General features: G+C 46.5%; 1 protein-coding gene across 3 annotated transcripts in view; it reads left to right on the plus strand.

Moving 5' to 3' along the window:
* The window catches only part of spns2 (spinster homolog 2 (Drosophila)), a 58,156-nt gene that overhangs the window by 28,526 nt on the left and 14,564 nt on the right, over positions 1-15,066 (plus strand). For all 3 annotated transcript variants that reach the window (XM_042218861.1, XM_042218860.1, XM_042218862.1), the window contains 8 exons: positions 599-735; positions 4,523-4,674; positions 7,984-8,050; positions 10,347-10,489; positions 11,483-11,635; positions 11,890-12,079; positions 13,838-13,903; positions 14,317-14,415. In XM_042218861.1, the coding sequence (XP_042074795.1) occupies positions 599-735; positions 4,523-4,674; positions 7,984-8,050; positions 10,347-10,489; positions 11,483-11,635; positions 11,890-12,079; positions 13,838-13,903; positions 14,317-14,415 (1,007 nt within the window). The remainder of the gene's footprint in view (positions 1-598; positions 736-4,522; positions 4,675-7,983; positions 8,051-10,346; positions 10,490-11,482; positions 11,636-11,889; positions 12,080-13,837; positions 13,904-14,316; positions 14,416-15,066) is intronic.

Consider the following 15,066-nt stretch of genomic DNA (forward strand, 5'->3'; position numbering starts at 1 on the left):
GCTGTGTTTGGGTTCGCCCGCCTCATAAATACTGACGAAGAGCCTGCAAGGGCTGAGCGGTCGTGCAGTCAGCAGTGGGGCAATTAGGGAAGCACATTTTGGAGCACAAAGTTTCCTTGTAAGAAATTAAGATGGAGGAATTATTTATGGCTGCACAACCACCGAGCTTCTCAAGGGTCAGATATTGCTGTGAATTGTCCTACATCTGGTTAGTTCCCACTGTCATTCTTTCTTTTCTCCACAGCCTTTTTAATCGGTCTGAGCTCGTAACATTTGCCACATGTCATCCTCATTTTCTCTCTTTCAGGGCTACGTTATTTGACTACATCACAAACTGCGTTTCTCCGACCTGCTACGTTAGCTTAATGCAAGTTATCTCTGACATTTACCCACGTGTTATCGTATCTATGTGATATTCTCGTGAGGTGACGTGTAACAGAGGCGTGTCTCTGGCTGACTTCTATCAGACACTTGATCTGGACGGGTCTCGACTTAATCAGAGCTGAAGCAGTGTGATATAAAGCAGCAGTCCGCTCATGCAGTAAATGTGTATCGAAGTCAGTGACCGTCATTTTCTGTTTCTCTTCTCTTTCCGCAGTTTTCATCTGTAGCTTCATGGTGGCAGCTCCCATCTTTGGTTACCTGGGCGACCGCTTCAACAGAAAGGTCATCCTGAGCTGTGGCATTCTCTTCTGGTCCATTGTTACCCTGTTGAGCTCCTTCATCAGTAAAGAGGTACGGCTCTGAGAAACCACACAGCGCTCGCACCACTGCAGCTCCACTGTCAGTGTGTTGGCTCCCCTCATAGACAAGGTTATTATTCTGTAATGATCTGGATATGCTCGAAGTTAAGGCAAGCAAAATGTAATGACATGCTTATTAAGTCAGATACCCGCTCTGCCTTTGTAGACATGCTCTGCCTGCGCCCTCTCTCTGGCTAGCAGCCAGCTAATGAAGGCCTCGCACTTGTCTCGGTTACAATGGTTTGGAAGATAAAACTCATTTCGCTGATCTTTTACAAGCAGATTTAGACTGTGTGTCTCTAAGAACCTCTGTGTGCGAGGAGATGCCGGGTGCTTTAAACGGCCACATCATTCATTCGTGGAGGCCATAAAATGGGGGAAGGGGCGTCCCGCTGAGAGTCGACATCATATTAGAGTAAAAGGCTCGGCTCACGGACGTCTGCGTGGGGGCGTCGACGGGCTCGTGGTGCCTTCTTGACACGACGGTTGTAATGAAAATCTGACAAAGTGACTGAAATATGTGCCTTCAAAGCTGTGTTAGTCAAATTTATGGAGCATGCAGAGCATCATCACGCTGCAGTGTCTCCAGCAAGTAAACCGCAAGCAGAGCGACAGCTCGGCTCAGGTCCTCTGTCCTCGACTCGACTGCTGCGCCTAAGCAGCAAATACATCGAGGCCACTTATAGATAAGTTGAAGTTAAGGAGCTCTGACGAATCCCACAAAGGCCGCTGATGGCTCACGTCCTTTGTCTCCAACTGTGACTCCACCCTTAAGACATGTTCCTGAGCGTGCCGATCAAATGAGACATGATGGCTGTTATATAATAGCTGTGGCACTGTCACCAGGAGAGATGAAAGACACGACACGCAATGAAATGCTAACGAGCGCTTACAACAGACTCCTGTCGTGATGCATTTGAGGCGCTCTGGGGCGTTTGGAAGGACTCGCAGGAGATGCAGGATGCAGATCTTACATAAGAGAAGTTCACCACAAAGTGAAACTTCATACTTTTTCCTCATGACCACAAGATTATGTCATAAAGTGATCACTTGTGCTTCTTTATTTTAACATGTTGAAGCATATTACTATACGCCAGAAAGACAGCACATTGTGCTGCAGCTTGTCTGCCTCTGGTAGGTTTTATATGTTATATTTCCAGGACTGTCCCTGTTTATACCTTAGTTTAGTAGAAAGCATCGCTCAGCTCACTCAGTGTCATCTCGTATGTGTCGAGAGTGTGAGACGAGGACATCGAGATCTTTTGTTGGACGAACTCCACAGGTTGATGATCCTTTTTTTGTTTATAGTTTTATGACGGTATCATCTTTATAATGGTGTTGTTGCGTGACTGCCCTTCAGTGAATAGCCAGTCTGCATGACTCAGACACAAGCAGGTAAAAGTCCACTTGGAGTTTACTCCAAACAGGAAAACTTTCAAATCAAGCAGAAAGAGAAAAGAAAGGTGGCGGCAAGTTCCAGGTTAGCAGGGGTTAAAAAACAAGAACATCTATGAATAACTGGAAAGCTCTGGCAACAGCACAAAGACAATCAGGCCAGGAATGGTCTTTGTTCCCACAGTACATGTCATGAGGGCACTCACAAAGGGAGTGAAGTGCAGATGAGCAGAGGGAAAAATCATGTGATGCGACTGGCGGGAAAGCAGGAAAGGTGGGAGTGGCTTAGTCAGAAATGACAGAAGAGTTAGAAGCAAGGACGCACACAGAATACAGCACTAATGAATAAAATTCAATTCAATTTTATTTATATAGCGCCAAATCACAACATAAGTCGCCTCAAGGCGCTTCATAGATACAGAGAAAAACCCAACAATCATATGACCCCCTATGAGCAGCACTTTGGCGACAGTGGGAAGGAAAAACTCCCTTTTAACAGGAAGAAACCTCCAGCAGAACCAGGCTCAGGGAGGGGCGGGGCCATCTGCTGCGACCGGTTGGGGTGAGAGAAGGAAGACAGGATAAAGACATGCTGTGGAAGAGAGACAGAGGTTAATAACAGATATGATTCAGTGCAGAGAGGTCTGTTAACACATAAAACACACTGTACACCGTCTGTCAGCAGGCACGGCACCGTTAATGATAACTAATGACTAAATGCACCTGTAGGCCACCTGATCCAGCTCTAACTATAAGCTTTACCAAAAAGGAAAGTTTTTAATCTTAAAAGCAGAGCAGGTGTCTGTCTCCCAGTCCAAACTGGTAGTCCTGGTTCCACAGACCTCCCATTCTACCTTTAATATAACCAAAGAAGCGAGTAGACGTGGACGTAAATGATAAAAGTTTCCTTCAAAGTACCTCTTTGGACTTGATAAAGTGTCAGGACCAGTGACAAGTGCCTGAACTGGTGTCCTGTAGATAAATATCAGACTTTGCTTTAATAAAGTAACAACACACAGTTTCTCAAACGTACTAGTTGAAAACAGCTGATTGTGAGCTCATCATATGTCAGTGAACATGGGAAACTAACCCCGCCATGTCAGCATGCTGATATTTGTCTTTAACTCATTCAAAAGTCGGGGAAAGGTTTCGATCATCTCAAACTTCTCTTTCGTGTCTTTGTAGTCTTCGGACGTTTTCCAAACCACATTTTTGTGGTGCTTCTTTGGCAGCGTTGCTTCTTTGTCATTGCTAGTAGAGTTTCTGTTCCAGTGACCACAAACACAGGAAGAGTGCCTGTCATCATCCCACCAAACGGCCATTAAAGGAAAAAAATAGTCTGTCTGTAAATCATTTCAAACAATGTGACAAACATAACTATATACACAGCAGTAAACACTTGCATGGGCTCATAGTCTCAAGCAATATAATAATGCAAAACTATGTGCTGAAAAAACAGTAAACACATCTTTGGCGTCTTCACTGGTATAAACAGCTCCTAATTACGTCTTTATGAAGGACACTGCTTATCGGGCTGTAACAGCCCAGAGCCGCGTTACGAGTGGAAATAAAAAGATCTTAAAAAGGCTTTGCATATAAGAGCAGCTGACTGGATTGGAAGTCTTTACTGTAAATGTCTCGTTGTGGCCAGATCACAGGTCAGATTACTGACCCGTGTTTGTCATTTGTCTCCTGTGTGGGGATCCCGATTTCTTTGCAGCTTTACAAGCAAGCCGGTCGTCCAGATGTAGTGAGTAGTGGTTGCCGTGGAAGCAGTTAGCGATCAGCTGCCTGCACAGGTGCCTCAATGAGAAAGATGCTCCTATTAAGGCCTTTTAAGTTTGTCCCTTCATCCCTTCATACCGCGCAGATTAAACACATAAAATCTTACTGCTGTTATATTTCCATTAACTGATAATAAAATACATAACATTCAAAGTCAATAACTAATCTGTGCTGAGCACCAGTACAGCAGCATGATGGGCATAGATGCAGACTATGCTAACATATGCAGAAAGAAGAATTATAAAAGACTTTTATTCTGAAAATCCATGTTTTTTGGTGCTCATACAAGAGCTCATGAAGCCACTGAATATTTTGCGACAATGATAATATACTTAACTGATGGACTACACCTATAAAGACCGACTACATGGTGTTTAATTGTATTTTATATTTACCTGGTGTAAAGTAGGAACTCAATAATGGTTAAACAGAATTACCATGTTTGATGCTCTGATGTCTCGGAGGATGACCCATTGATCCTCCACTGTATGTTCACAAGCTCAGTGATGCTGAATCAGCACTGATGTAAATACTAAGTGATTAAATGTTGTGATTGTAACACAAGGATACGCAGATTAGCTTCTTCCTCCTCTCCACAGTACTTCTGGCTGTTTGTGCTCTCCAGAGGACTCGTGGGCATCGGAGAATCCAGCTACTCCTCCATCTCTCCCACCATCATAGGAGACCTCTTTACTAGTAACACCCGCACCATGATGCTCTCTGTCTTCTACCTGGCCATCCCCCTGGGAAGGTAAGATGCAGACAGGGCCTGGGTTGTTGAAGCTGATGAGCTATTTTGGGAGCTGAATGTTCATGAAACGACACCTCAGTGATGACCATGAACGTTTTCATCCTTTCATCACACCTAGCCCGTCCTTCAGATGTTAAATCCAAAGGAACTACAGAGCTGTCATATAGATAATTGAACTTTTCCTCACATTGGGAAGGTCACGCTTATGTTTGTTTTTTTAAATTGAACCTTTGCAGAAAAATACTTTCAGTTGGCTCTGTGAAGCTTAAAGCAGGGTTGGAGCTGTGACATGGAGATTTGTGAGTAGGAGGTATTATTAAGCTTGAGTCTCTAGGCTCTGCAATTCATTTAAGCAGATAAAGAAGCTCAGGGAGAAAACAAACAGAGCCAAGAAATAAAAGACCAATGTACCTGCGATGCTCACTTTAGAGACGTCCCATTCGCCTGAGCTGTCGCAGGCTGTGCTGTTTTCCATCGTTTGCATGCTGGAAGCGGTGCGTAGTCTGCAACACTCTAAACATGAGCGTTATTTGACATTTCTGTCATTATATCCGGTTTTATAATAGCAGGCTGGAGACAGACGAGCAAAGGGAAGCCTAATCTGCCCTTTGAGTGCTTGTGTTATGACTCGCCAGAGTTGTTTGGGTCACGGTAAACTGCCCAGCAACACTGACAATGGGAGGTGAAAGAGGGAGCCTCGGCGTGGCGCGTCAAACATCCTATCCACTCTCCCACTTGTTTGTCTTTACTGACGCTGCGGTGACCATTTTCAGGAAATGACCCCAGGAATTAGACTGGATTTATAGGAAACGGCTTCCCCTGCCCTTCATCCTTTGTTTGTTTGTTTTTTCAAACCTTTTTGAAACCGGCCCCACAGATATGTTTCTGGGTCTCGCTGCCGTTTGAGTCGGTCTGTTTTTCATGCTCAGGTTTTATTGTTGTGTCGAACTTTCCAAACGCTCTCTGATAAGATTAGCTGTTAGTCACTCACTGGAAATATCATATGCTGTCTGAGCACGTTTATGCTGCTCTGTTATTTTTGGAAGACTAGCCGACGACGGCAGACTGTTTCCACCTTCACTGTGCGTGTGTATAAAACCAGCTAAACATGTTTTGTCTCTTTTAGCAGCAAGTGCTGATAACAAAGTTGTTGCGCTCAATTGATCATCTCGCTAGTGTTGCAATTTATTATTCTGATGGGAAACAGCATGTGGGGAGAGACTCTGCACATGCAGATAACTCAGAAATCACAAAGGCTGACTGGCTTTCTTCACTTTTCCAGTCAAGAGTTTAAACAAACTGTGAGTAGAAGCCGCGCAAAGTGTTGGACGCCAGGCTCGGGGCCAATGTGTCACTGCTATCTGGGGCAGAGTGTCTGTCTGTGGAAGCCATGAGCTCCGTCAAGCTGTGATCGTGTTTAGTGTCAGGCAAGACTTAAAGGCCTTTACGCACCAGACGCGTTTATATTGTGTGTTAACATGTTTTCAGATTTAACGCCGTCATTTTCCAGATTGTTTCGATTTGGAGGATTTTTTGCATGATCTGACCAATCAGACCGCTGCATTTGGAAACAAGTGCAATCATAGCGTTTGAATATGCAGCGATATGAAAGTGTAAAGGTAATCAGATTCCTCTGCGCCCTCACACGTGACTCCATCTCTGCCAGTAAGAGCTCAAACTGCCCCGCTGACGTCGGTACCAAAGTGATGGTGGATCAAGGAGAACCTTTTCTTCTTTACAAACATCACTATCACTTGATGTCGAGTCCACTTTTGTTGTGTCTATAGGTTAAATGACAAATTTGCATCTGAGAGATTCAGAATGTTGTGTACAAAGTTTACAGTTAGCCACCGTTTAGTTAGTTCGCCCATTTTAACTCCATTTTTCCAGGTAACGTTCCCGTGATGCAGCGTCATAAACGTGTGACAAACAAAGAAAACTTAATTTAGAGACGTGTCTCAGTGATGATCGTCAGCGACGTTTTCCATCCAAGCCACTTTACAATCTTCAGTTTTAGTGGCAGAGATCAGTGTAGGTCAAAAGTGCTCAAAGCCTCTGAAAGTTAACGATTCATGTTATTGTCACACTCGTCGGGTTTTCTGTTGACATTTGATGAGTATGGTCATGCTGGATAAACTGGCATCAGGGGTGTAAAGCAGCGTCTTTTCTGACAGTTTCATCATTACTGGCAGTTATGTCATCGCCTAGAAGCTCAGCAGCTTTGTATTTACTAATCCCCAGGTGCCCAGTTATCAATCCGAATCCTTTTTGTCCTTGAAACGCTGATGCCACGCCGATCTCACCCGATCTGATCCAGCGACAGTTCCCTCAAAAGTTTCACTGCAGCGTTCATTCGTTAAGCACAAAACACCATTTTTTTACCAAAAGCAGTGAAATTACTGTGAGAGTAAAGCCCGCGGCCAGAAGACAACACTGGCTCTGTGTCCTCACATTAGTTACTTTACACCTGCGTTTAGTGGCTGCTCGCACAAATCACCCACGCAGAGACCAAACAGATTCCGGTGCTTTGATCAGTAACACGTCATTAGTTCCCAAACACTCAGCAGCTATAATCAGACTACAAACAGGATGTGTAGTACTGCGGGCTTCAGTGATGGAAATGACAGACTCAGCTGACGCATGTCACTGAGTCACAACTGACTGACCACTTAACTAATTACACATAATTCCAGTGATTGTTTGTCGAAGCAGCCACTGATCAGGGGAAGAAGAGCGAGCCGAACAGGTACCATCGGCGGGGCATTTGAGCATTTCAGCAACTGCTTATATAGATAGATAGATAGATAGATAGATAGATAGATAGATAGATAGATCTCTTTCACACAAAGTCTGAATAAGGAACAACAACAGGTCTGTGGGCACAAATGCACTGATGAGGGCAGAGACCGTGGCAGAATGGCCACAAGCTGAGAGAAGAGCAACATTACCTCAGATGAATGAAGCAGCTCAGGACCTGTTCTGTTTAGTAACACAGCAATAGGCTCAATTTACTCAGAAACACTAGAAAAACCCGGCCTGTGTATTGAAGTGTTGCAGATTCAGTGTCTCACCTACACACTGCAGGATCATTTTAAGAACGATTGCTCGATGAGATCGTTGTACCCAAACAACCTTTGCAGACGTGCACATCACATCATGAGTGTGCTGCAGGGGAAATGACGCCATTATGCTGTTATGTGAAGATGGACCCAAATGTTTCTGTGATTCGGTAAACTTGAGCAGAGCAGGCTGACAGTAAAATGCTGTATATGTTGTGTTTTGATGCATAACCTGTTTGTCCCTCTGCAGCGGGCTGGGCTACATCCTGGGCTCCAGCGCCAAGGAGGCTGCAGGAGACTGGCACTGGGCACTCAGGGTAAGAGCGTCAGCATCATGTGGGGTGGTGGGAGGGGGCACTGGCTCAGACGTTTGGGGAACAGAGGCTCAAATCCTCCTTAGCTCAGCCTTCAGCTTCCTGCAGAAGCCTTTCTAAAAACATCTCCTTCCATTACGCTTTCACACCAAAAAAACATTTGCTGCGTAGGTTCTGATCGGCTTCAGCAGCAGCAGGAACGTGGATTTCTAATAAACACGCTGCAGTCGCTGTAAACATTTAACTAACATTTTGCTCATGGAGGCCATTTCTGCTGAACGAGGATAAATGGCAGCTCTGGGAGGTCTTTGTCACTACAGGAGATTAAGGAAATACAACATTTGGTTTGGCCATTGTGTCACTGTTGCACGTCTCGGGTGCATCTGCAGGTACGAGCTGTGTTGTGTCAAACAAATGTCTCCTGACGTCACACCGTAAAGCAAAGCGACAGAGATGATGTCAGAGCCCGATTCAGCAGCTGATGCAAAGATGCTGTTTATAGAGAGCAAGAATCACCCGCAGGAAATGAGCTGCAACAGGCGCCGCAGCTATTAAACGTCTTTGTAGGGCAGCGATGGAGCAATGAGACGGGCATGGCGCTACAGCTGTGACTAAGTACTGTTGGGCAAATACCCTAAAGGTGCTCTGACGAATTAACCTGGATCTCGTTTGATAAAAGGCTTATTTCTGCTCCCGAGAGAAATCTATCTGCAGAAACCTGCTGATGGGATATTGAAAAAACTCATTAATAGACTGCAGCAGGAGAAAGGTGCTCTATTAGGAGCATAAATCACTGTTGCCAAAGCTGAGACCAAATGTTTGGAGGTGAACCTCAATGAAGCCGCCCGGCCTCAAAGGAGGGGACCAGCGAGAACCCCAGCAGGGCTCCTCCACTTCAGGCCCATCCTTGGAACGAAGTATGACCTCACCCTTCTTATGAAGTGACTGGAACACATGAAACTTTCTCGCCATGGAAGAGATTCCTGGACGCGGACAGCTCGCTTGGCAGGAAGTTCATTTCTTCCTCGCCGTGGTGGAGCTTTAAAATAAAAACAAAGAGCAGGCTGGCTTGTTCCAAAGCAGCCACAATGACATTCCAATAAAACAATCTCAAAGCCAATTAATCACCGGTGTGGCATGCAGGGAAAACAAATAACAAGACATAAAACGGGTTCTTTGCAGCGGTATCCTGCTTGAAGGGAAAAACACTGCAGCGCTTCCGTTTGTTTTTGCCCAGCGTGTTCCAGCTAGCTTCCTGAAAATATGGATGAGATGAAGCAACAAAGGAGGTCCAAAGAAGGAGTAGCAGGAGAGGGCAGTAGCTCATTTATTTGATAGCCCACCACCCATACAGGAAGCGTCTAATGGGCCCTGTGGGAGTCGAGGTTAAAGGTCACAGCCCCTTTGAGTTTTAGAATAATTCTGAAGGAACATAAGTGCCAAAAAACCTGATATTTGTTTCCCCTTCAGTGAGACCAGCTCCAGCTTCCATTAGGCCGCCTCGCTCTGAGAGCACATTATAAGATTTCGATGTAGACGGCGGCGCACGGCGGCGTAATCCTCACACTTCTGAGAGCGCAGCCACATTATTAACTGCATTATGAGCCACGGCAGACACAGAATTATTCCCCCAGTGAAAAACTCCAAAGGACACACACAGACGCACACAGACACACACAGACACACACAGACACACACAGACACACACAGACGCACACAGACACACACGTTTCACAGCAGCGCAGTACTTATGCATATAAATGGGCTTTTATGAGCATCAAAATATAACGGGATGAATTTCCCCTGACATACGAAATTGGTTTTGCTTTTGTGAGCAATTTGTATTACTCAAACGAACCCCCTCGAACGCAGCCCATCCTGCCTTTTGTCTTCGTCTCCGCCACAAAGTCGCACGCAGGTACAAACACGCTGCCACGCAGCCCATGAAAGATGATGGTGACTATAGCAGCAGATGGGCACTTTATGAGGTTTTCAACTCGGTGAAACTTCACAAAGCAAAAACAAAAAAAGCTTTTTTAGGCTCTTTTGTGCTTGTACCCACAGCCAGGCCCACACCCACACATGCACACCCACCCACACATGCACACACATGCACACACACACACATGCACACACATGCACACACATGCACACACACACAGTGAATGTCAGGCGTAACGCAGACGCCGTCCATTCAGACTGGAAACAGCGTTCTTTGTCTCCTGTTTTAACTCTTCTATTGCTGTATGTTAGCATGATGTGTCTGAACTCTGATGCTGATTGATTCTCGTCCCTTTAGGTTTCCCCAGTTTTAGGCATCACTGCAAGCGTTCTCATCCTGCTCCTTGTCCCTGACCCAAAGAGAGGGAGCGCCGATCAGCTGGGAGGTCGCATCAGGAGCCGCACCTCCTGGTTGTGTGACATGAAAGCGCTCGCCAAGAAGTAAGGCTCACTTTCAGACAGCAGATTTTGGGAAATCGTTTATGAGTTCAGTGTTCAGGGGGATTCATGGATAGATTTAGAGTTTTGGATACAAGTCGAGCTGCAAGGTCCCAACAGTCCTAAATGATCTCATCCTAGATCATCTGCCCCTCCGATCATCCTCCGTCTAAAGCTGTCGTCTCAGTTTCCCTACATGTCCACCCTGTCTTTGCTTCCCTCTGGTTTGCTCACAGCTGATATTAAATAAGGAAAATAGCAGAATTGTCTGTTTTTAGCTTTCTAAGTGTGAGAACATGCTTCTTTACATTCAACTACATCCTTCATCAGTACGTTTACATTGTTGGATGGACAAACAAAAGCATTACACACGTCTTCATTACGTAACCATGGCTGAAATGGAAATGCCAACAGGAGCATTCACTGTCCTCCTGCCCTTCTGCTGAACAGCACATGGAGATATCATCTGAATTTCAGGAGCGGACCACTCCTCCGCCACGCCCCCTCCGGCCTCAGGCTGTAGAAGCCCCCCCTTCACCAATACCTGCTGTTCTCATTTTCATGCCCCCCCGTTTTCTCTCTCTCCTCTCCTCTCCTCTCCTCTCTTCCTTTCCTTCATTCACTTCTCGTTAGTACATAGGATCTGTCCGGCCCGGGAGGCGTCACCAGTCCCCTTCGAGGCCTTCCCCAAACCGCAGCACCAGTTCGTACTCCCTCATCGCCCATCGTTACAAAGGATGTGGTCCCAGCCGGTGAAACACTGTAGCTTTGTTGTGTTGGACCCGTGGGCTGGGTTTCTTTATAGAGATGTTGGACATTTTTAGCCGTGCGGATTTATTCTTCACTTCGGTGGCTTTGAGCTGCAGCACCTGCTGTTTCAGCTGCTTTAACTCTGTGCAACCATCAGATTGCAGTTCTGGTCAGATAAGAAAGAGTCAGCGAGATGTTTGACATGATGTGATTATCCTCACGATCTTTCTGTGTCTTTGTTGCCAGTCGGAGCTACGTGTTCTCCTCCTTGGCTTCGGCAGCGGTCTCCTTTGCCACGGGTGCGTTTGGTATATGGATTCCTGGCTACCTGTTTAGAGCCCGGGTGGTGCAGAAGACGGCAGAGGCTTGCACAAAAGAGATTTGCAGTAGCACGGACAGGTGAGAGGCTCATGACTCGACGGAGGGGTGGATTTCTGTTTCCTTGTGAAAGGGCAGGACTCCAGCACCGTTTAAGGATCAGAGATAGAAAGTAAAACTATTTGAGTTTCCTCCAAAGGATGCATGAGGAGGAGCGTGTGACACCCCACTGTGAGCAGCTGATTGTAGCTTTTTTTACAGTGCGCCATTCTTCTGTGACCTTGATCGCAGTGTTTGTAAAACCTGCTCGTCTAAATCTGCGTTATTTCCCACAGCATGGTGTTCGGGGCCATCACATGTGTGACGGGGCTGTTAGGCGTGGTCATCGGGGCTCTCACCACACGCCTGTGTCGCCAGAAGACAGAACGAGCCGACCCTCTGGTGTGCGCCGTCAGCATGCTGGGCTCGGCCATCTTCATCTGCCTCATCTTCGTGGTGGCCAAGAAGAGCATCATTGGAGCTTACGTAAGGCTCGTTCCCTGGAGCTGTCGCACAGACGGCGTTGTGCCTGCAGTGGATCAAGTTTAAGTAAAGAGCTGTGCCAGGTTTGGGGATGTTGGAAAAGCATTCTTCATTTTCAAGGATGAGGCGATATTAGCGTGTCAGTTATGATTCGTTCTAGAAGCTGACAGTCAAATGAGACAGAGGAGCTGTCGGGTGGGAGCAGAGCAGTGAATGGGTGTAGCTGATCATACTGATCGTAATAACAGGTGAGCCTGATCGGGCCTCCACACTCACTAATCGTAGGCAAACAGCATGGAGCCAGTGGACATAATTACCTCGTGCAGCAGGAAAGGCTGTTTTTGAAACAATGTCGGACTTATCAAGCACAGATTTCTCGCTCTTATCAGTGACAAAGGAATAGGAAGGGACTCTCAACAAGTTGGCCTGCAGTGGCAGAAACGTGGCAGTCCCATGCGTGTAAGGAAACTTAACAAACAGGCTTCCATATCCTAAAAAATGTGACCTCGGCTTTCCCTGGAAAGTCCGGCTCCGTATTGGATTTTACAACTGTGAGCATTTTTTTAAACCGAGTGACGATTCGAGTGACACGTTTGATCCTGGTATGAGGAACAAATCCCTCTGAGCTGCTGTCAGGAAGAAGAAATCAAACATGCAGAGCTCCCACTGTCCACGAGCAAACAACCAAAAGCTGATTTATTTAAGCAGCAATATGTTAAGTGTAATTTATATGAATTAAGTGAGTAGCCCACAGGTAGCACACCAAACAAAGTAGGTCCCAGGTGACAGATGATTACTGATGCGAATAATGATTTCGATGTAATGAAGTAAGATGTATTTGAACTTCTTCCAGGTCAAAGGCGCACATTTATCAGGTGTCAGGCAGCAGCATGACTCAGCCAATTAGAGCCGAGGAGCAGAAGTTTCCATATTAATTACACCATTACAGATCTGTCCAACTCAATTTTATACAGTTGCTCTATTACAGAAACAGGCTTTAGCTTTGCTAATGACTGAAGTGACGCCTGGTATCGCTCCGAGTGTCAGTGGCAGATGGTAACAGTGCAGGTTGAACGCTGTCTCGGGTCCAAAGACAGAGGTTTGGGTTTACCAGGCAGCAACAGTAGCAGTCCTCACTACGAGGTCATAATTTCAAACACATGATGTCACTGCTTTTAGCCAGCTTCAGTCTACTGTACAGTATTAAATCATCTTACAGTACAGCAGCGCGTGTAAGTGATCGGCTCAAGTTTCATGGCAAAGCGCTGACAGATGTGTCACATTATAAGGCGTGACACGACTGCGGCGGGCGGCGCTGCTCTGTCGAGGCCGTCTGACCTCTCGCAGCTGTTGTCTCGTCAGCGCACGGCCGTGCGTCTCTCTTCTAAGAGGCGACGTGTCGTCACGGTGTCCGGTTGGCAGCTTTCAGAGCGGACCTGTCTGCTGTGACCTCTCTGTACTGTAGGTCTGAAACAGCAGCACAAGTTTTATTCCCCGGCAGGAAACGCATCAGCCGGCTGTGAGGAGCCGTGTTGGACCCTCGGTGCTGTTCACCAGCAGCCCGTGTGTTCCTGTCTTACTTCAAGTTTTCTCCTCCACCTGTATAGTTGTGGTTTTCCACACTGAGCTTCAGCAACAATCCTTATCATCCGGTGCTGCTCTTCAGCTCGTGGGCTACACGCTCGGCGTTTTTAAACCACCACAGCAAAGCATTTCTCTGAGTGTTCCCACACAGAGTTAACGATCTCTTTCTTTCTTTAGGTTTGTATCTTTATTGGAGAGACGCTGCTTTTCCTCAACTGGGCCATAACAGCAGACATCTTAATGGTAAGTATTGAGAAACCAGTACTTCTCCTCTGGGTCACTGGAAGTTCCAGCGACAAACTTTACCAATGGGGTCGTCAGATTAGATGCAGGTTTGGAAATGTGCGAGCGGCCGACAGTTCGGGCGGGGCTGATAATTGCTGCCTCGACTGAGGCTGAGTCATTCCCGCTGGTGAAAACAAACACGGGAGGTTTTTCTCTGATGTGTGTTTTAGTGTCTAAAAGTTCAAATCAGCCAAATGAAATTGGATTTCCGCTGAGCTGGGTGAACGAAGCAGCGCCTGGGTTTGTGTTTGTGGTGACTGTGTGGAGACGCACCACTGTGGACAACCCAGGTGTGCCTGGGCTGGGTTTCCCAGTTACTTTGTGCAATCTGCTGCATTTTTCAGCCTTTGTTTCTTTATGTGTTTTTGCAGTTTGTTGTTATACCCACGCGGAGAGCAACAGCTGTCGCGTTCCAGAGCTTCACCTCTCATCTCCTGGGCGATGCAGGAAGTCCGTACCTGATAGGCCTGGTAAGACTCTCCCAACACAACACTGTGTGATGATCCGGGTGTGAAGAGGGAATGTGTTTAAGGTTTAACCAGTGTTGTGAGTCTAGACAGTACTGCTGCAACACAAACGATGTTCAGCTCTCGCTTTAAGTAGGACGGTGCAAAGTGGAGCTTTTAGCTCACGTCTCAGGAGAGCTGTGAACAGAGCTGTGATTTCACCGCTGCTCTTCAGGCTGTCAGTGGCTTTCTCTAGTAAACCTCGTGGCTCCCAGAAGGGGCCTCTGTTACTGTATTCAACTGGTCAGGAGACGAAAATGGCTCTTACCGCCACGCTGGGCCCCTCGAGGTCACAAGCAGACCCCTGCCCCACATCCCACCCTTCAAACTGCAAGTATACAACCAAAGAACAGCATTTAGGGGCCCGAGTGGAAGTGCTGCTTGCTATTCAGTCAAGTGTGAAACAGGATTCACCTCAGACTGTCGAGTGAAATTCTTCACGTTTCAGCCTGAGATTAAACGATGTTAAATAGTAACTCACAGAGGCACACGGTGTGCGCTCGTGTTCAGCGTACACGAAGCGTGAACAACAGTGATGGCCGTAGAGCGTGTCACAATCTATGCACACGCTTGACTTTATCATAACCGCCTTTGTGTTGTATTGTTGTGCCCTGG

This window comes from Haplochromis burtoni, unplaced genomic scaffold (assembly GCF_018398535.1).
Source record: "Haplochromis burtoni strain Fernald_Lab_line unplaced genomic scaffold, NCSU_Asbu1 Contig_24, whole genome shotgun sequence".
NCBI classification, from domain to species: Eukaryota; Metazoa; Chordata; class Actinopteri; order Cichliformes; family Cichlidae; genus Haplochromis; species Haplochromis burtoni.